A 21,466-nucleotide genomic window follows, 5' to 3' on the forward strand; every position below is an offset into this window, starting at 1 on the left:
TCCCCTCCCCAAACCCTGCCCTCCTCAGGCTCCGCCCCAAAACCTCCCACCGGTGGTGAAGAGGGACCTGGCAACCCTAATCCTAGCAGTTAAAGCAAAGGTGGTGCATGTTCTGTGTGTGGGGGGGTGTGTGTGTGTCTGTCTTTCCCCAGTCCTCTCTTAATTCACTTGGGGACTGGGGGTCTTTCACCAGTTAGCTATGCTCGAGTCTGATGTTTGTGCAATAGATTCCTTCCTTCCTTGGCCCATCTAAAAGGATTACTGTCTTGAGTTTGATTGCAGGGGTAAAAAGAATTTGCAATGACACATCCCCGTATCTCATCCAAATTGCCTCCTGATATCGATCCCACAAAAGCCCCTATTGCATTTGGCCGGAGGGCCCTTCCTAAACTCAACGAGGAATTGCAAGATCCTGACCTGCTGACTCGGCAGCGGGCGCTGATGTCACTGTGTGATATGGTGCATGATCCAGAGAATGCATACCAAGCAATAAATGTAGGTAAGAAATCACTGGTGCTACACCTGTCACTTTGACACCGCCACCCTAACCATTTGCACTGCCATAGTCTTACAAACTCCATTGGATCAAATTGTATTGTGGTTGGTACATCTCTGAATCCTGCTAAATGTGGATGTAAAACTCATTTAAATCAGACTATAGAATCATCTTCTGAAAATTGGAAAGTGTGTGGAGTTCAGGTGTGTGTGGACGTGCACCAAATTTAATTTTATCTGTGAATGCAGGACTGGAAATTCCCAAATTCCCAGACTGCATCAATAGCTATTGGGTATTGGGGTTTTTACTCTACTAGTTTTAAATTGTAATGTTTCAGCTATGACTTATAAGCTATGTCTTGAACCACAAGGAAAGGCAGGATATAAATATTTAAATTAATAACATTCAGCAAAATTTCTTATGTGTTTATATCCTTGATACTGGTGGTTTTGTGGACATCTGTGTAATTTAGGACAGACCACAGAAAATACTTCTTTGTACAATGCACAGTTAGGTCCTCAGTCACCTTGAATAGCTCAAATGGTTTCTCTTCCATGGTGTACCAAAGGATGAGCTAACAGACATTTGGGAGTCTTGATGGTGTCAGATGTTACATAAATTATATTTTCATGTGAGGAAAGCAACCAGGCACATAATGAGAGGTTAAAACAAGTTCTAGTTAGGTTTCAAGGAAAGAACCTGAAAACAAATGAAGATAGACCATTTATGCATGACTATAGTCCTATAAAGTTTAGGCTCAGGGACTTGTGCCAGGGCATGTACAGAACTCCGGATGTGTGCAAGGAAGTAGGTGATGTGAAAGACCCCTGCCTAAGACCCTGGAGAGACTCTGCCGGTCTGAGTAGACAATACTGACTTTGATGGACCAAGGATCTGATTCAGTATAAGGCAGCTTCATGTGTTAATGTGTTCAAGGAAGGATAGACTGCATGATGCATATATTCACAGGCTTTTAAGACGAGTGCTTTGTAATTACTGTTTTAACTACCAAACGTACGAAGGATTATTTATTCTGTTTTTCAGGATTTCTAGATAACTTGAAAAAGCTGCTTTTAGATGAAGATCCAACTGTGCGAGAAAAAACAACAGAGGTTCTATATATAATGGCTACACATAATGTTGGCAGGTGGGTATTTTGTCCAAAGTTTAATGTGAACAGTTACAGAATAGATATTTCCCTAAAGATTCATGCAGTTACATTTGTCAACAATTTTTCTAGGTTCTAGAAATGAGTGTTTAGTTGTGTGGGAGACAGTGTTTTATAATGATTAGAGCCGTGGGGGGGCGGTGGTCCACAACCATGTTGAGACTGCAGGCACTTCTGGAATTTTGAGGAAAAGTAATGGGAACCACTACAAAATGGTTGCCCCAGGGCAAAGCCAACAACAATATACTGAGAGGTTCCAGAAAATGTTGGACGGTTTCATGCAAGTGTCCCCCTTCAAACACAGGCAACTGCCTCTAAATAGGTGTACCAGCAGATGCAAGATGCTTCCTAGGCTCTTTTGAAACATCTCTTTCTCCAAGGAGGTGGAGGAAAGCTGGGCTGAGCTCTTTGGTTATGGATGCTGTTTGGTTTCAGTTTCCAAAGAAAGATGAGTCTTTGCTTTCTGCATTTCTACAACACAGTAACACATGAAGCTGCCTTATACTGAATGAGACCCTTGGCCCATCAAAGTCAGTATTGTCTACTCTGACCGGCAGCGGCTCTCCAGGGTCTCAGGCAGAGGTCTTTCACATCACCTTACTTGCCTAGTCCCTTTAACTGGAGATGCTGGGGATTGAACCTGGGACCTTCTGCATGCCAAGCAGATGCTCTACCACTGAGCTATGGCCCTTCCCCTAACGAGAGGTTATCAAGTCCAGAGATGTGAGAAAGTCTGTCCAAGTCATAAATAAACAGATGTGATGCACATACTTTGGATGAGATCAGTACTTTGCTAATAAGACAAATAGTAGGGAGCTCACTAGAGAGTTTTGAGTGGGTCACTCCTTTGCTTAGCCTACCTTGCAGTGGTTTTGTGAGGATAAAATGAAGGAGGAGGAGAACCATGTACATTACTGTTAGCATCTTGGAAGAATGATGGAACAAAAATGTGATTGATTACTTTAGTTACTTAAATTTGTTCTTTCTGATTTTAGGTACAATTTTATAAAAAATAGAATCATTCCTGCCGTAGCACAACTTTTGGATGATCCGGTTGACATCTGTCGGTGGAACATGCACTATACATTGAAACTAATGTCAGAATTGACTACAGGTATGACAGATTAAAACTAATGTCAGAATTGACTACAGGTATGACAGATTAAAAATCACAGTATTTGTTAGCAAGGACCATTGATTGCTTTAATTTTACTACTGGTCAATAATAAGAGTTCAAATCTAGCGTCAACCCTTGAACAATAATGGGTACTATCTTTTGCAACACCTTAGTTAAGGAGGTTTTGCAGTCAGACAGCTTCTGCTTGGTTTGATAATCTGTCCGCTGTTTTTGATCTGTTTAGGCCTGAGAAGGAATGGGGATACCTTATTTCAGCTAGTAATAATAATGATAATAAGGCCTTCTGGTTCATCACTTACTCTGCTATTAGCCCAAATTAAACAATTCCCTTTTGGATTGCTCTCTAGATATGGGGAAATTATTTTAAGGAGATATTCTCTGATGTCAATGTACCTAGTTCATCTTTGAGTATCATCTATCTTGATTTAGTGGCTCTTGGCCTGAAGTACCTATCATGGAAGTTATGTGTCTCATCAAGGGGCTAAGGACGCTGATTTAACTCCTAACAAGCTATGAAAAGTTGATCCACGATGGTAGGCTACAGTTCTGGCCCCAGTTTTTACCATAATGGCCGAGCAATCCTGAGGTGCATATGCGCCACGGTGGCTGGCTGCAGCCTAATTATGACACCACTAGTCCACTCCCTGTAGGGCAGGGGTCTCTAACATGGTACCTGTGGGCACCATGACACCATCTGACACCTTTTCTGGTGCCCACCAAGTGTTTTTAGGAAGTGGGTGGGGCCAGGTAGGGCTTTTTGCTCAGCAAGGCTTCTGATTGACTATTGGAGATTTTATTGGCTGTGTAGTTTTTTTAAAATGTTGCTTTGGCAGCCGCTGCCACCACAGCACAAGGATCTACACTGTGTTACTGAAGTTAAGCTGCAGCAATCATTTTGTGGCTCACTCCTCCTCCTGTGGCAGCCATTTTGTTGCTGTGTCCACCATTCCGTGTCAGAATTCCAAATGTGCCTGCAGGCTCAAAAAGGTTGGAGGCCCCTGCTGTAAAGTTTTGTTATGCAGTGGCGGCAGAAAAAAAGTCTGGGTTTTTTTTTGCTTTTAGCAGCCACAACCACATCAACATGCCCAGCAACTGTGCCACTGCATTCCCAGGGGTGTTGTGGTGAGTCGGTGGGGCTGTGATGGATTTGGCTGACAGAACCAATCAGGTTGCGAGGCACAGGGGCTGAGCCAAGTGCCCATCACAATCCAGTGGCAGGAATGCTCACTCAGAGACATAGAATTTTTGGTTCTGCTTTTTACGTTTGCTTTGTTCCTCTAAAAAGGGGATGGGACAACAGTGACTTCAGAGGGAGGAATTCCCGCATTCTGTGAACAGCAAATATTTTGCTTCATCAATTTGTAGGTTTAGTTTTGCTGACAAAGGACATCTGCAAAACAGAATTCTTTCTGAGCATCCAGCCACTCTAATTAAGGAGCTGGGAAGGAACCACCATTGTTTGACCATTGTTTTGTCCTCTACCGCTTGGCTGATAAATACTCATCTGTTAAGGGGAGGCAGTTAAATGTGGACTTCATTTACCTCAAAGGAGCCTTTGATTCTATAAATTGCTCCAAATTGTGGAGTAAACTTAGCCACGCTACTTGGCTTTTAGGGCTTATACAATGGTTATATTTGGGTTCAACTGCTCAAGTGCATTGTGGGTATGAAGGACATTTAACAAACTAATTCATCTTGGAAAAGGGGGCAAAACAGGGGTGTTTACCAACCCCCTTTTTTGTTTCATTTATATTTAAACGATTAAGCATCACATTTTGATGACTGCTGCCACCCACCAAAATTAGCAGGGTAGTGTTCCAGTTTTGCTCTATACAGATGATGCCTCATTTTGTCCCACACTAAAGTTGGTCTGCAAAGGGCCTCGCTATTTGGATTAAAGGCAGACTTTGTTTGCGGGGTGGTTTGCCAGTGCCTTCCCCAGTCATCTCCCCTTTACCCCCAGCAAGCTGGGTACTCATTTGACCGACCTCGGAAGGATGGAAGGCTGAGTCAACCTTGAGCCGGCTATCTGAAACCGACTTCCGTTGGGATCAAACTCAGGTCGTGAGCAGAGCTTTTGACTGCAGTACTGCAGCTTAACACTCTGTGCCACGGGGCTCCTCAAATGTTGTACTACAAGCAGAATTTGGTCAAATATCCTTGGAACCAAGAGCATGGCTTTATGCCTTTAATCTGAGATTAAAATTGTTTGTTTCCCTGAGGATAGTTTATTAGCTGCCTTGAAACAGGACACTTTAAGATAGGTTTGTATGAAAGCCATTGATCAGAAACTGGCAGTGGTTGGTATGACAACTACTCTTATTAAAAGGTGACTTGTAGGAATTGATTGTGGGAGTTGACTCGGTGAGTTTGTTCACCCTTGTCTTTCGGTATTTCTCAAGATCTTTACCTCCTTATATGTATTATTTAACTACCCCGAACTACTGTAGAGCTTTTCTTGTTGCAAGATTAAATATTTTACCTTCTATGGTTTTACAAGGAAGATTTTTGAATACGCCTTATTCTGATGGAATTTGCCCTTGTGGCCTTTTAGATTGACACATCATTTCATGTTCTGCTTGAATGCTTTTTTTTTTTTTAGAATATTTGGGATTACTATATTAAGCCATTTATTAAGGACAAGGCATCTCCCTACACTTAGGAATCTCTGTTTTATTTGCTTAGAGATAATGATCCTAAGATTACTTTGGCAGTAGCAAAAAATTGTCTCAGTCCCTTGTGTTCAAAAAATGAAGAACATGAAATTTTTCTGCTGCTCAGGATTGTAATTCAGTGAGCTTCTAAGGGAATAAAAGGAAAGTTTAAATTTATGTAATGGGCACTTTGATCCTAAAACGTGTGCTGATGAAAGGTTTTTGCAATGTACATGTAATGTTGAGTATCCCAGGCACTTCAGTCTTCTCAGGATATAATTAATTGTCTTGTTAATGTCAGGAAAAGTTTTCACCGAGGCCAAATCAGCTAAATGCAATCTTCAACTTGCAGTTTGACTTTCTAGCTTGAGACATACAGCTTATTTATTTTCAGGTATGCTTCAGCATTTGTGGCTCACATATGTCTGAATTGAGTAAGTTGATCTGTGTGTGGAAGAAGGAAAGTCAAGAAGAGTATAGCGTCCAGATCACATGCAGTGATGGCATCGCTTTACTCTGCTCTGGTTAGACCTCACCTAGAGTATTGAGTTCAGTTTTGGGCACCACAATTTAAGAAAGATGTAGACAAGCTGGAACGTGTCCAGAGGAAGGTAACAAAGATGGTGAGGGGGTCTGGAGACCAAATCCTATGAGGAAAGGTTGAAGGAGCCGGGTAGATTTAGCCTGAAGAGGAGAAGACTGAGAGGGGATATGATAACCATCATCAAGTACTTGAAGGGCTGTCATATAGAGGATGGTGCCGAGTTGTTTTCTGTTGCCCCAGAAGGTCGGACCAGAACCAGCGGGTTAAAATTAAATCAAAAGAGTTTCCATTTAGACATTAGGAAGAATTTTCTAACAGTTACAGCGGTTCCTCAGTGGAACAGGCTTCCTCAGGAGGTGGTAAGCTCTCCTTCCCTGGAGGTTTTTAAGCAGAGGCTAGATGGCCATCTCTCAGCAATGCTGATTCTGTGACCTTAGGCAGATGATGAGAGGGAGGGCATCTTGGGCATCTTCTGGACATGGATTAGGGGTTGCTGGGTGTGTGGGGGGGAGGTAGTTGTGAAATTCCTGCATTGTGCAGGGGGTTGGACTAGATGAGCCTGGTGGTCCCTTCCAACTCTATGATTCTAAGAGATAGTAAAATGTGCGTTTGGACAGGGTATTGGACTGGATTGCTTTGTCCTGTCACCCCCAAAACTTTAAGAACATATCTGCAATACAGACAGGGCCAAAACATTTCCCGCCCCACATAACCTCTCAAATAGTGTGTCCAAGATGGGCTCCAGAGGCTGCACAGGTCCAGGAGATGACAACAGGTGCAAGCCATACCTGTCACCTTCTTCCACATTGCTGCCTTCCACCAGTTTGGTGCCTGAAGCAAGCATGAGTTGCTTGGGCAGTGAACCAGCTCTGACTACTTCTTTAATATTTGTTCCTTCTTAGGGGACCCAACAACAACAACAGACTTTATTTGTAGTTATAGACCATCAAATATCCCCCAAAATTGTAATTAAATATATACATAAATAGTTATGAACTAATCATACAAAAGATAAAGATGTAGTGGAGATTAAAAACTGGAATAAAGGGATAAAATCCTCCAAATTATACATAAAACAGTAGAGATTCTAATCATAGATTGGTTATTCTAAAGCCTTAAGTGATTTTGTCTTATTTTAGTTGTCAGCCAGGCAAATCTATCCATGCTAACAGATAAATTTGGTATTGTGTCTGACAAAAGGAGCTCTAGACGATGTATTCTGAGAGGTTTGGGTCAATCCACTAACAAGGGAATCAGAGGGCCTGATCGTATATGATCATATAACGTCCACTCAAATAGGACGTGTTCAGTAGATTCTAATGCGTCCTGGTTACATATACATTTTCGTGCATCCATTGGCCTTTTATTATATATCCCTTCGAGAAACTTAGAGGGAAGAGCATTATATCGAAGGAGCATAAAAGCCTTACGATATTCATGGTTTGTAATATCCGACAGACAAGGCACAGTGGTCTTAGGGGACCCTAGTTTTGGAGAAGGGCCGGGGATAGACATCTAATTCTTGATATCTTCACTAATCTGCATTTCCCAGGATTCTTCAGGGGAAGCTATGATAATTAAACTGGTATTTGCAAGTTTGTAGTATAGAAGTGCCCTGTGATGGGTCTGTTGGTCTGTGATTTGCTGGTGCAGCAGGTCTGTGGTGGACCTCAGTTTAGAACTTTACTTTTATCTTTTGTTTGTTTCCCTTAACATTATCTGATTTATCTGAACTTCTGTTGTTTTTGTTGAATTGCTGTTAGCAAGATGGTTAAGATCACTAGCTATGAGCAAGAAGTCTCTGGTTTGAATTTTGGCGTACTCTGTGGTCTACTGGCAAGCCACAAAGTATCCTCCCTATCTGAATCAAAGGGGCAATGATACTTGTATATTTTATGGGGCTGTTGAAGGAGTTATTGTGTATGTAAGGCTACACATTTGAGTAGGTATGATATGATAACCCCTTCTTTGATTCTATTTTTGTTGCATGTTCCTATTATCTCAAGTTTACTATTCTTCCCTCTGGGATCCCTTCACCCTGGTTCTACATTAAGGTTGTAAGTTGTTTAGGGCAGGTTTGTTGGTATTTTTTATTTTTTTGTAAAGTTCTAAAAATGACCCTGTAAAATGGCTAATCATAATGTATTTAGAAAATGTTTCTAATGCAGTAGAAAAAGCACAATTGTCTCTTGGTGGTGGCAGAATATAAAATTGCTTTTTAAAATTTCTGTATAAGGAACAGCTCACTCCTAATGTAAACAAGGAATGTTCTGGTTCTCCTTTGCTAGTTAATATGAAGCAAATTCCCAAACTCTCTCAATTTACAAAAGCTTCTCTTCTTCGTCACCTGGAAGAAATTCTTACCTGGTACAGGCAACCAGGCAGGTGACTGTTTGCAAGCTTGAGATAAGCATGTAAAATGTGTCCATGTTCAAACTTTTATCAACGTGACATCATCAGGGACCTTTGCATGAGAGACAGCTGGAGTGGGGAGTTGGTTGGCTTCACACCCCAAGTATATGGTTAACGGCAATATGTGTAGTAATACCTACAGTACCTACAGTAAACCATCATCATTATTTTAATTAATTAATCAAACATACTGAGTGCCAATTAAAAAGAGCAAGAGAGAAACAATATCAAGTTATGCAACCTAGTCTATAATTATCTTTTCCAGAGGTAATATAGGTATATTGTTTGGTTTATTACTAATTTCATAGTGGTATCTGCTACAGCCAAATTTGAAAAAAATATTTCAAACCTATGGAATTGATAACAATCCTTTTGCCATTAATGCTTTGGGGAGGAGGATTTGGGCCCTTCTGGTACATGTTCCCAGAGCCCAATTCCACTATCCACAGAATGTTTTAAGTTTGCAAAGGACTCACCCTCCCCTCAGCTACCAAAAGGGTCATGTGAGAGAGAAATGGACTTAAGAGGATATGCGATACCAGTGCCCATCACACACACACCTTTTGTTATATTTTCGGTAGCAAAGGGGCTATTTGCAAAGGGCCATTTGCATTTCCATTTAGCAACTCCCAGAAATGAGTAGGTATGAGAACCTCTCAGGTTATCCTGCTTTTTGGCTCCTAGGTGTCACCTGCACGGAAGCAAGTGAACAGAACGCCTGTCATGGTCCCTGCAATCCCAGGGATAGCACCTGCATACCGTGCCCTACTGCCAGCAATATGCAGCACTGTGAGATAAGGGAAATGTACTTGTGGAACTCCTATTAGTGGCAGCGGGGGTGGGGGAGGCAGTGAGTCATTCCAACAACCCCTGCTCTTTTTCTTTAAGGACAGGGGGCCTTACTGTGTGAAGATACTCTCCCCAATGCTGCAGAACCCAGAAATTCCCTATACTTTGCCCAGTATTTCATCATCACGTTGTTAAGAACAAGAAAAGTTTTAAACGCTTGGGCTGCATGGTTTTTGGGAGCCGTTTACCAGTCCTGCCTTACAGTATAGCTTTCTGAAATTGCATGGCTTTTCATGGCTAATTTATCATAGAATTTTGATACTATTCATGAAACTTCAGTAAAATCAATTGTGTTTTTTTGCACCCCATACTGCTGCATAGGGTGCCAAATGTGAAACAGACCAGAGAACCTTTTGTTCATTTCGGCAGGTGACACAACTATGTTGGGCATGCCAGGTCTACTTGGATGGAGGATTTTCATATGCATTTTTACACTTCCAGTGTTAGTATATGGTATAATTGGTGAACCAGAAGACTGAAGAAATGGATACCAAGTTAATTGCATAATTTATTCTTTGAAAGTAGAAGGGTTTTTGATTCAAGGATGTCAGAGGAAGTTAGAGAAGCAGAAATTGTTAAAATCATAAAAAGGCACAATAGGTTAAGGAAAAAAACACATAAAATTAACACCCAGTTATTCTTTTTCTTTGGTTTATACAAAACAAGAATGCAGGAGAATGTGTTATTCACGTCATGCCTTTTGGTGGACTTATCTTTCATTAAAGTATAAGCTTTTTAAAAGCTGGTTTGGTCAGAAGTCTCATAACATTCTTCTTCCTGTGCATGTTCAGAGGACACTTTATCTAGTACGGTAACCTTTCTGAAGTTAAGCATGGTGAGTTGCAGGAAGGAAGATCACCTGGGAACTTTCCATGTACATTTGTTCCCTTGAACTCTATGGAGGAGAGGTTGGATACAAAATCCTGGTTCTCCACTGTTGTCAAAGGCCTTTTAATTTAAAAATAACAACTAGCTCTTGCCTGCTGTTTTCTTTTAGTAAAAGCAGCACAGTCCAATTTCAATATATTTCACTTTCATACCCCACACTTTTTTCGGCAAACTTTATCAAATGTATCAAGATATTTCAGCACTAATTTAAAGAAATAAAAAGAGGTTGCAGTTCCAGGGGAAGGAAGTATGTAGAAAGCACATCAAAGACATACCAAGATAAGGAAGAACAAAATGGGCTAATCTGGAATGGCACTCCTTTGCACTTTTACTGGGGAGTAAGCCCCATTGAACTCAGAAGACCTCTGGGTTTAGGCAAGTAACTAAAATACAGAGTAGTACCTTGCCATCAGATAATGCCAACTGTGTTAATTAAAAAGGAATACTTGGCACCTTTGTCTGCTTTTTGGTGAAATGGTGCTTTTTCCTGCTTTAATTTTACTGTTACAGGTTGCACAAGCTGTAGTTTATGAAATTGGGTTTCTGTACACAGTTCTATACATGTAGAAAATACAGCCAGATCTGCCTAATATTATTAGGGAAAGTTACATGTGTTCTTGATGGTTCCTGCATAGAAATAAACTTCAGTGTGAAAGTAAAGAATTAGGATTCATTGGGAAACTTGACACTATCCAATTAAGGCTCAGCCAGGACAATGAATTCCTATCACTTACACTACAGGTGTTAAAGTAGCTGAATTAGTTTAAGAAGAATGTGTTATCAATATCTATTACTGCTGTTGTGAATAGTTTCTGTGCTTTGCTCATATACAGTTGAGATTTCTATAAAAATGGCATACACTGCACTGTCTGCATTCCATTGACCCCAAAGTTATCCATTTTCCCCATCTATACCCATTGCTAGATATTAATCTGGTAGCTGAGGATAACACTTCAAGCATCTAATGAAGTGAGCTCTTGTCTGTGAGATTTCTTATGCCATAATAAGCCTGCTAGCCTTTATGGTGCCTGTCAAGCCTGTAGGGCAAGGGGCTGCTTATCCACCCAGGCATTCCATAATTTTCCAGCCTCTCCAATAAAAGGCAGCCACAAGGAAGACCATTATGGCTGTGGTTTATTGCACAGTTTGTTTGCAGAAAGAGAGTTCCTGGGTTCACATGCCTGATTACAGCCTGGCGGTCCACATCACTCACAGCTTCCACCAGTGCCTGTCAAAGCTCTGGTCCTTTCCCAGGATTCCTTAATTGCTGCCTGTAGCCAGTGCACCTTTACTACAGGGTTAGACGTTAAGGTAGATGGGTCCCGAGGAAGTAACCTGCTGCTTTTAATTTATGAAGAAGGAAAGCTTTGAAGCACAGTGTTGGTTACTGCAATCACAAATGACACTGGAGTATTTACCTTTAAAATCTTTATCCAAGCTCAAGATTCTGTGTTTTTAGTTTGGATAAAAACTGGGGATAAAAACTTCCAGCAGTTGACCACTCCCACCTGCAATCTGCAGTCAGATTTCTTTGATTTCAGCCAGGGGGTCTGAATTGCCATAAATCTTCATACTTGAGAAGAATCTTACAGTACGATTTGGAATTCTCAGTCAATCAAATTTTCTAAGCACATTTACTTGAAATATGTCCCACTAAGGTCAGAGGCTAATAGGGCCAAGAAAATTAGCTTACAGTCTATAGTAGCTTTGCCAGTCTACCCTTCCAGCTGTTTGCTTTTACCCTCTAATGGCACAAGATGGCACCAGTCCATGGGATGTCAGATAAAGAGACTTAAAAGTGACCCCGTTCTTCTGCTGCACCCTCCACAGCTAGGAAGAACTGTAAGGTTAGATCAGATAGGGGCATTCACTAAATAGTTCTGTATGGGATCAGTTTGTTAGGCATTTTACTGGTTACTTGGCCTTTTAAAGCCTTGGACTTTATAATCGCCTTTTAAATGTTGGTTCCTAAATCTGCAGCCTTACATTCAACAGTATTCACAAGTAAGAATTCTCACTGATACAAGCATTTCCAAGAAAAGTGGCTGTCTATTTAAAGATTGCTCTAACAAACCAGGCTTGTGATCGGTGCCCCCTGGAGCTAGGCAATATGATACTGGGAAAGTTTCTCCCACATAGCATTCTCAAGGGCATCCTTCAACCCTCAGCCTTTGCAGCTCTTTCTGAACAAAGCTGCACTCCCAATTCACACAATATCATATTGTATCTGTGACACAGTAAAGAATCACTAGAACTATATAGCCAGACTGCCATACGTGTAAACTAAAATGGATTTCATTTCATAAGAGTTCCAATCTACAGCAAATAAAGAAGAGGGAAACGACTCGTGGAATTTTGAATCATAAGATCTACAACAATGAGCACACCATGAACTAGTTGGGATCATTCAGATTATTTATTTCCTTGAAGTGAACAGCCTGTAACTGCATTTTCATTCATTGTTTCCTCTATATTTTTCTTCGAGCCCTTGGCTGAGAATTCACACTAATCTTTACACAAGTGGGAAACAGGGAGGGAGAAGATTCTCCCTGAATTCTTGCTATGTGTGTATGTGACAGAAAGTGTGAACACATTTATGTGCTTTACAATTCTTGAACATTTATTTACACACTTAGTTCTGAATTCTGTAAGACACCTTTTGCATGGGATCAGAGGAAGAAGAGGAGAGTATCATAACCAATGGCCATGTGTCTGTGTGAGAGTGTCTAGTTATACCACACTGAGTTTCTTGGGCATTCAAACTTGCTTGAAAATTTGCTAGAATAATACACCATCCAGTATTATTTGTATACAGGATGAAAGGAAGCTGAAGAATGCATTGCTTCAACTTATTTAATTTCACTAACTGCATTTTTAATTTTAAAAATTTAAATATCAAGACATGTAGGTATTGTTCATATCACTCATCTGTTCACCTAGTAATTACAGCACATTGTTTAAAAATAAAAAACACCAAAAAAGAAAAGAAAAGGCTATATTGTACAGTTTCATTGGCTCCTGTTTTTGGAAAGGCTGTTGTAAATGTTGCCGTACTTCTCAGAATTTCCTTGGAGCAACCGCACAGATTTGTCCATTGGCACACTCAAAAATCCAGACACAAAACAATATTTCCCCCCCAAAAATGTCTTCTTTTTTATATATCTGTATTTTTTTTTAAAAAAGAACACCCAACCACTTATTAAACTTTTAGCATTTTTGTGAAAGAGCACAATTATTTGGCAAAAAAGAATGTAAAAGAAGACTTTTGATGTATAAAATTCCTCACTGGTAGAAGAAACACTGTCCGCAATTTGGCCTAGTCTTTACTTATTAATTCCATTCATGTATCTTTTTTTGCTGGATATTTTGAAGGTCTAAACAGCAAAAAGGGCTACAGGTTGGATAGGAACTCACAGAACTCTTCTGCACTATCAATTCCTCCAATAGGCAGAACATTCACGATTAACTATGATGCAAAGACAACATGTGTACTTAGTATGGACTTGGTATTCGCTACAAGTGGTTTTCTTTTGTATACATGATCCGTGTCTATATGCATCTACTGATGTGGATGTGGTTAAGGATCAGTATTTTCAGGTATGTCAGTTCTCTAGCCTCTTTGGAGGAAAAGAACCACAACATAAGCCCTCTCTTCCACTCAACCAGCTCTGCATCTTCCTGACATTAAATGTTTTCTAGGACAGCAAAGACAATGATCTGTCTCTTACACAGAACAGGATAGCTCTACCATCTTAGGAAAAATAAATTAAACACACAGAATGAACCAGTGGTGTGGTGATAGTAGTGAAAACATTTCCATACAGTTTAAAACCTCACCATTTTAGGGAGGCCTTGCACATTCCAAAACATTTAATTGATTTTTATTTTTTTTGCAAAAAAATGTGTGTAGGCAGCTGAAGGGATCTGTGAACGTACTTCAGATTTCTCCCTTCCATGACAGGGTCATCCAAATGCTGCCCTGGCATTTCCATTGTAAGGACAGGTTTTTAGCCTTTTTTGCATCACCTTGAGAAACCAAACTCGTTTGCATGGCTCCCTAGCAAAGGCCAATGTATTTGAGATTGTTCTGGATGATGACATCTGTCACCGCATCAAAAACAAACTGGATATTACTGGTATCAGTAGCACAAGTGAAATGTGAATAGATCTCCTTGGTCTCCTTGTTGCGATTCAAGTCCTCAAACTGCCGTTGGATATAGACAGCTGCCTCTTCATAAGTATTTTGGCCTTTGTACTCAGGAAAACAAACTGTTAGCGGGATGCGGCGAATTTTTTCTGCCAGTAGATCCTTCTTATTCAGGAAAAGGATGAGGGAGGTGTTGATAAACCAGTTGTTGTTGCAAATGGAGTCAAAAAGGCGAAGACTCTCTGCCATTCGGCTCTGTGGAAAGAACAGAAAGAACAACAGTCTTCCAGACACAACACAGAATGAATGGAATAAGTCAAAACCTCGTCTGTGAACAAAATGTTATGTCCCAGAGGGATAGCTATGTTAGTCTGTTGCAGCAAAAGTAAACAGGAGTCCAGTGGCATCTTAAAGACTTAAAAATATTTTATTCTAGCTTAAACTTTCACAGACTAGAGCCCACCTTCATCTGCTGTGCTCATTAGCAAGACCTTCTGTGTGGGCAGTATGAAAAGACGAACAAACACCAGGGTCAAGGAGCTTTATGTAGGAAATACAGGGTGAAATGCAAGTCAAGTGGGCACTATCTGGTCCATGAAAACTTATGCTGGAATAAAATCCCATTGGTCTTTAACTTGCCACTGGACTCCTGCTTAAAGTCTTATATGTTTCTCATCAAAGCTGCACTATAAATGAGTTCTTTAAAAAAATTACCATACAAATCACAAATCAAGATAAGTTGGATTCTTTCTCTAGTATAAACACCATTTACGGAACTAAGAGTATTCCTAAAATCACATTAGTACACACTTGTATTAAGAAAACCAACTGGGCAAATTCAGGTAAATTAGATTTAGAAATCATTACTGATAGTGAATATTCAAAATTTAAAACACTTCATCTTCAGATCACATCCCAGGATTTATTTTCCTTCAAAAAAATTCTACTAATTTTAAACAGAAGGAAAAGTGCTTATTACTAGTCTTTATAGAAAATACAACATTGCTGCAAAATACTATACATGTCGACCGGAACTGTCTTCAATATATATACCAAATCTATGCATCTGCTTTGAACATAGATAAATTATTCCAAAACCAGTAAAAAGAAATTCAGTGAGGATATTTATCTACTGGTAGTTTGATCTGTTGCTTAAATGTAGCTGTTATAACTACCTGCCCAATATTTTTTTTACTTATACCTGTTATAAATACCTGCATTGTTGTATCTGATGAAGTGCGTTTTCACTCATGAAAGCTTACACCTGGACTATTTTATTGGTCTTCAAGGTGCTACTGGACTTCAGTTTTGTTCTGCTTAACATTTAACTAATTCTTGCAGTTTACTATCCTGTTACCAGAAGGATGAATTCTTCCCATTTCCTAGTAGCAATTATTTATGTGAACATTACTTTTCTTGTTGCCCCTTCATATAATTCCCTTCCCTAGACTGAATATCCCAAGTTTTCAACATTTCTTTGCGTGCCTCTCATTTGTAAGCCGCAATATTTAGAAGAATGAATTTCCAAGGTTATTCTGATTATGCAGCATCAATATTTAGATCCCATTAGGGAGCCGCATAATAATAATGTTTATTATCTTAGCACACTCTCACTTCCTACTTGAGAGGATGTAATGATGTCAGTACTGTATGGCAACACTTTTTCATCTAAGCCTGGATCTAAGGAACTACATCACTTTGTTCCATATGCCCAAAGTGTTTATCAACAGCCCCCACATAGCATCCTTGGAGGGGTGTTTCAAAAGCATATCTGTAATATGGCAGAAGGGAAGGTCTGCCATTCAAATGAAAAACACTTGGCATGGCCAAGCTTCTGAAAATGCTCTAAAAATTCTCTTTGGATTCCAGCCACGATATATTGCTATGAGCACATCTCAGGTTCATACTCATTAGAAGACAAGATATCTCAGTTTCATACTCCTGTTCATCTTCTAATGTGATTTATGGCATCACATGCCAACAATGCCCTTCTACTCTCTACGTTAGACAAACTGGCCAGTCCCTGCGACAAAGATTAAATGGACATAAGTCTGACATCAGAAACCACAACATTCAAAAACCAGTGGGGGGACATTTTAACCTTCCAGGACATTCACTTGCTGATTTAAGAGTAGCAATTCTTTTACAAAGCGATTTCAAAGGGAGATTAGAATTAGAGACTGCTGTATTACAACTAATAATGAAGCTCAAGACAATGCATTCTCCTGGACCGAACAGTTCTGGGATTCCTCTCTCATTACCAATGCTGATTTCTCCATGCCTGCTAACCCTGTGCATATCACACCTAATCCAATCACGCCTGCTAATGTTATTTACTTGCTTTTGACATTTACATGCTATTGCCATTGGGTGTCTAATTCACTCTTCTCTACTCAAGGATAGATGGACTCACATTCTAGCTGTATCTGAAGAAGTGAACTCACAAAAGCTCCTACCCACATAACACAGTTTTAAATTGATCTTTTGTCTTCCCTTATATAGCATTAGGTCCCCTTGAGAACCCCATACTGCCCTCTTAGTCACTGACACCAATATGATATGTTTTACATGTTAAGAAGAGAGAGCATAATTTGGCAAAATGGCAAGTTAAAAGGGACACCTAAGTCTTCACTGAAAATGGACCACTTTAGACAAGTTCTGAATGATAAGAAGGCAACAGTCATTTTCAAAATATCTGTTTAGTGTCTCTGAACTGGGGGCCTTTTAAATACGACAGATTTCTTTCTGATAATCACATGTGCTGATTTAAGTACAATTTTCATGCTTTTTTTTCCAGTGTAGAAAATTTATAATATTTCAAGCAGCATGAGAAGCTATTAAGCATTTAGTGAATTCACTCCAGTATTGAGAAGCATCAATCTAGATTTTAGTGTTCCTAGCAAGTGTTCACATGGAGCTGTCCATGGTACCAGATGTGAACACTGCTCAGGCAGTTTAAAATTCCAAATTTCAAAAATGTTTGTGCTAATTCTTTTCATGGAAGACAGAGAAGTCTCCAGACCAGCAATACTTGTGCTGAAGATCATGTATACCAGTTCTAGTATTAGTTCAAGAATTCTTAAGCTGTGCCAAATGCCCTTTTCAGCTATGTCATCCACGCTAATAATGCTCCTGCAGATTAATGTTTGCTGGGGAAAATGCTCTTAACTAATGGCTCTATGACTGAATCATATTCTGAGAAAGCATCCCATTGAAAGAAATTCCTACCAGCTAGAGAGAGCTTGAAATTAACCCAGCAGTTTGACAGCGTCTTTCTCACAAACTTCCTTTAATATTTTCTTCTGCTGTTATCAAGAGCTGAAGAACTCTGGACTATCATAACAAAGTTTCCCTTTGTGTCACTTATTTTTTTCTACTTGTATCATTATTTGCTTAAGGCTCAGTTGGTAGTGGCACTCCTTCTCCACAGAGTCAGGGTACCAGTCAGGGCTGTCCGCCTCTAGAGACCAATAGATCCAGTAGGTTTCCAGAATGATCTGAGGAATTTTGAGGGCATAAGCATTGTCTCGACTGGATTCTCAGTGCACGCCTGGGATCTCAGGCTTGGAAAAGGAACAGAGATTGTTGCTCCCTAGCGCCCTCCCCTCCTAGGGAAGCTCCGGCACCCTGGTGACTTAGGGAACCTAGGAAAGAATGGGGGACAACTTGAATGCCATTGGTGAAAGATCCATGCCGAAGCAAGCAGAACACACTATACAGCTCAGTCAGGTCTATGAAGTGGTGGTAGTAGCACCACAAAAGGTTTTTCCCCCTCTGCTACCACAATGGCTGCAAAACTGCACCCTGTCATGACCCCCTCTGACCAGCTCAGCATCTCAGAGTTCACAGAGGAAGAGCCTGACGAGCCAAGGGCACCAGCTGAGGAGGACCAGCAGGATCAGGGCGAGTCGCTTGCTGACAATGGTCCTGCAGCACCAGAGGCTATCCTGCCAGAGCCTGCAAGGAAGGCCTCACCACCAACCCCTGAAATATTCACCAGAACTCTGCTGGGCAGGATGCAGACCGAGGCCAAGACCTCAGGGGACATTGTCATTCTGCGGCAATGGCAGAAGGCTCCGTGATTATTAAGAGCCAGCACAGGTTTCTCAAGAACAAGTCATGTCAGCCTAACCTCATCTTCTTTTTTGAGAAAGTCACTACCTTTCTGGATCAGGAGAATGCTGCGGACATAGTTTATCTTGATTTCAGTAAGGCTTTTGATAAGGTTCCACATAATATTCTTGTTGACAAGTTGGTAAAATGTGGCTTGGATCATATTACTGTTGGGTGGATCTGTAACTGGTGACAGATTACGTCCAAACAATCCATTCCTAAGCCTTGCATCGGCGAAACAGTGTGGCTGAGGCGCCACCACTGCACCTCCAAAGAGGTTTCCCGGCCACTGCAAGGCTAAAAAAAGGTCTTTAAAACAAATAAATAAAAAATGGGGAGGGGGCAACGCTGTTGCTGGAGGGGCTTAGGAAGCTGACTACAGTCAGCTCCACCCCTGGGAACACCCCAGGAATGCCCCCCATGCCGGCGCCACATTTATCTTCTTGGATTTAGGTCCCAGAGAGGCTGTGGTGTCAGAGGAGCACCGTGCAGCTCTGCAATGCCCAGGTGCTGACGCAACTTCCCACGCCGCCAGTGTAAGTGCCTCTTATTCCATGATAAAAGGGCACGTCCGCTGGCGGTGAGGTCACGTCACCTCCTCTACAGTTTCTACAGCCCAGGAATGGGCTGAAAGAGTGCTTGTTAATGGTTTCTCATCCTCTTGGAGAGGAGTAACAAGTGGAGTGCCTCAGGCATCTATCCTGGGCCCTGTGTTGTTCAACATATTTAGAAATGATTTAGATGAAGGAACAGATGGGATGTTTATATGGACATATCATGGACATTAACTTTGCCCAGAAACACCAGATACCAGCTAACCTAAACCAGTTCACCTTGCAGAGGAAGCCACTGATGGCTGGCCACTGAAGTCTGGAAATGTGACCCAGGATACCACACCTGACAGTAAGAATCCAAGGCCATCAGGCAAAACTTTCCTTCAACCTGGAGGCCTCTCCTCACTTCCCTTCAGTGTTTGAGATGCCCTGGTTCACACTGCATGATTCCATGATCTCCTGGAGCCAGCAATAGATCATAGATTCCATGATCTCCTGGAGCCCTGAACTGCCAGACACATTGTGCTGTTCCCGCCACATCCCTTGTGTCCTCAGTGCAGGCTCCTGACTTAGCTCACCTGCCACAAGTCTATCAATACTATGAGGATGTTTCCAGCCCCAAGGAGCCTGATATCCTCCCTTTGCACCAACAGTATGATTGTGCCATCGACCTTGTTCTTAGGGTGCCCATTCCAGCAGGTTGTTTATACTCCCTTTTGGAATCTGAACTAGCCGTCTTGAGGGGCATTCTAGACTTCCACTGGCTGTGCTCACTTAGAACAATGCCCCACACATGTTCACCAAGCACTCTCCTTTCTCTGAAACATAGGGGTTCCATCCCCGGTTCTTCCCAACCCTGACAGAACAATCAGCTGAACCTGCAGCAGCAGAGGGTGTAAGAGTTAGTTGCGATGCACAACAATTTGCAATGCCAAATGGATCTAGCCGAACACACCTACAAGGACCAAACAGATTGAAAACAACAACTTGAGAAGTTGTTGGATGTGGGAGACCATTTTTGACTCTCCACCAAATACCACAAGACCAACCATACTTCTAAGGAACTGGATTACCGGTACATGGGACCCTTTCCCATAGTCCAGGTTGCCAGTCCACTAGCATACTGACTGCAGCTACCCCCAGTCAATACATCAGGTATTTCACTGATTCCTGCTGATTCTGGATCTGCCTGGTCCACTGATGTCCCATCCCCGACAGGCTGCCACCCATCCAGGTAGATGGCAAGGAATAATATGAGGTTGCTCAAATCCTGGACTCCTGGTGGTGCAGGAGCCAGTTACAGTTCCTGATAGACTGGAAAGGGTATGGGGCAGAGAAACAGCCTTGGGAGAAAGCTTCCAGTGTCAATGTGCCTGACCTCCGGTGCTTCTACCACTGGTACCCAGGAAAGCCAGGGCCCAGTGGCTGAGGTGAAGGATGCAGTCATAGAGCATTTTTCCCCTAATCAACTTACGTACGTAAATGCCTTCAAGTCACAATCAACTTATGGCGACCCTAGCAAGGGGCTTTCAAGGCAAGTGAGAAGCAGAGGTGGTTTGCCATTGCCTACCTTCCTGGTGCCTACAGAATCTTCCTGGTGGTCTCCCATCCATGTACCAATGCTGCTTAGCTTCTGAGATCTGACGAGATTGGGCTATACCATGCTTCCTTCCCTCCCTAATCAATTTAAAGAAGCAGCAATTAGACTTTTGCTGAACCACCCATTATTAGCTAAAGAAGAGGTAGCAAATTACAGGCCTATCTCAAATGTGCCTTTTTTGGGCAAAGTACTTGAGTGAGGGGAGGCAAGAACAACTCCAGAGGTTCTTGGATGACACATCTGCCCATGACTCACTTCAGACAAGTTTCAGGCCTGGGTTTGGGACCGTCAGTTGTTCTGATGGATAATCTCCAGTTTATACTGGTAAGGGCAATCTTCTCTCAAGACTTTGATGGCTTCAATGCTTTTTGTTGGGTAAGACTCAGAAAGTAGTCATTGGTGATGCTGAATCAACAGCTTGGGATTTGTCCTACAGAGTTCCACAGTGCTCTGTCCTTTCCACTATGCTGTTTAATGCTTGTGTGAGAATTTGAAATGAGATTATCGTTAGCTTTGGGGATTAGGTGTCATCCACAAATCTATATTTCATTAATGAAGCTGCACTGGAAATGGTTGCCTCAGTCCTGAATCAATGCCTAGATGCTATGGTCAGCTGGATAAGGGAGAACAAACTGAATCCACACAAGACAGAAGGGATGCTGGTCGATGAGGCTGATGTTTTAGTGAGGATTCCCCTGCCTACTTTGGATGGGTGAGTCTAGCACTTACTGACTGCGTGAAAATCTTAGGATTGCTCCTGCACTGCTTTTAAAGGAGCAGGCAGGTACTATTGAGAGGAGAGCATTCTTTCAATTATGTCTTCCAGGCTCGGATGACCTGACTTAACTGAACCACATTACTATAACCTTGAGGTTGAACAGCTGTGATGCACTGTATTGTGCA

The 21,466-nt window shown here is 41.5% G+C and overlaps 2 protein-coding genes across 2 annotated transcripts in view; one reads left to right on the plus strand and one right to left on the minus strand.

The window, feature by feature from the left end:
- The first annotated feature begins 251 nt into the window (after positions 1-251).
- The window catches only part of RSPH14 (radial spoke head 14 homolog), a 71,309-nt gene continuing 50,094 nt past the window's right edge, over positions 252-21,466 (plus strand). Inside the window, exons 1-3 of the mRNA XM_056859148.1 lie at positions 252-499; positions 1,541-1,643; positions 2,660-2,778. Of these exons, the coding sequence (XP_056715126.1) occupies positions 301-499; positions 1,541-1,643; positions 2,660-2,778 (421 nt within the window). The 5' untranslated portion in view covers positions 252-300. The remainder of the gene's footprint in view (positions 500-1,540; positions 1,644-2,659; positions 2,779-21,466) is intronic.
- GNAZ (G protein subunit alpha z) overlaps positions 14,162-21,466 on the minus strand; it is a 43,946-nt gene continuing 36,641 nt past the window's right edge. Inside the window, exon 3 of the mRNA XM_056859147.1 lies at positions 14,162-14,551. Within this exon, the coding sequence (XP_056715125.1) occupies positions 14,207-14,551 (345 nt within the window). The 3' untranslated portion in view covers positions 14,162-14,206. The remainder of the gene's footprint in view (positions 14,552-21,466) is intronic.

The sequence above is a fragment of the Euleptes europaea genome, chromosome 13, assembly GCF_029931775.1.
Source record: "Euleptes europaea isolate rEulEur1 chromosome 13, rEulEur1.hap1, whole genome shotgun sequence".
Taxonomy (NCBI): domain Eukaryota; kingdom Metazoa; phylum Chordata; class Lepidosauria; order Squamata; family Sphaerodactylidae; genus Euleptes; species Euleptes europaea.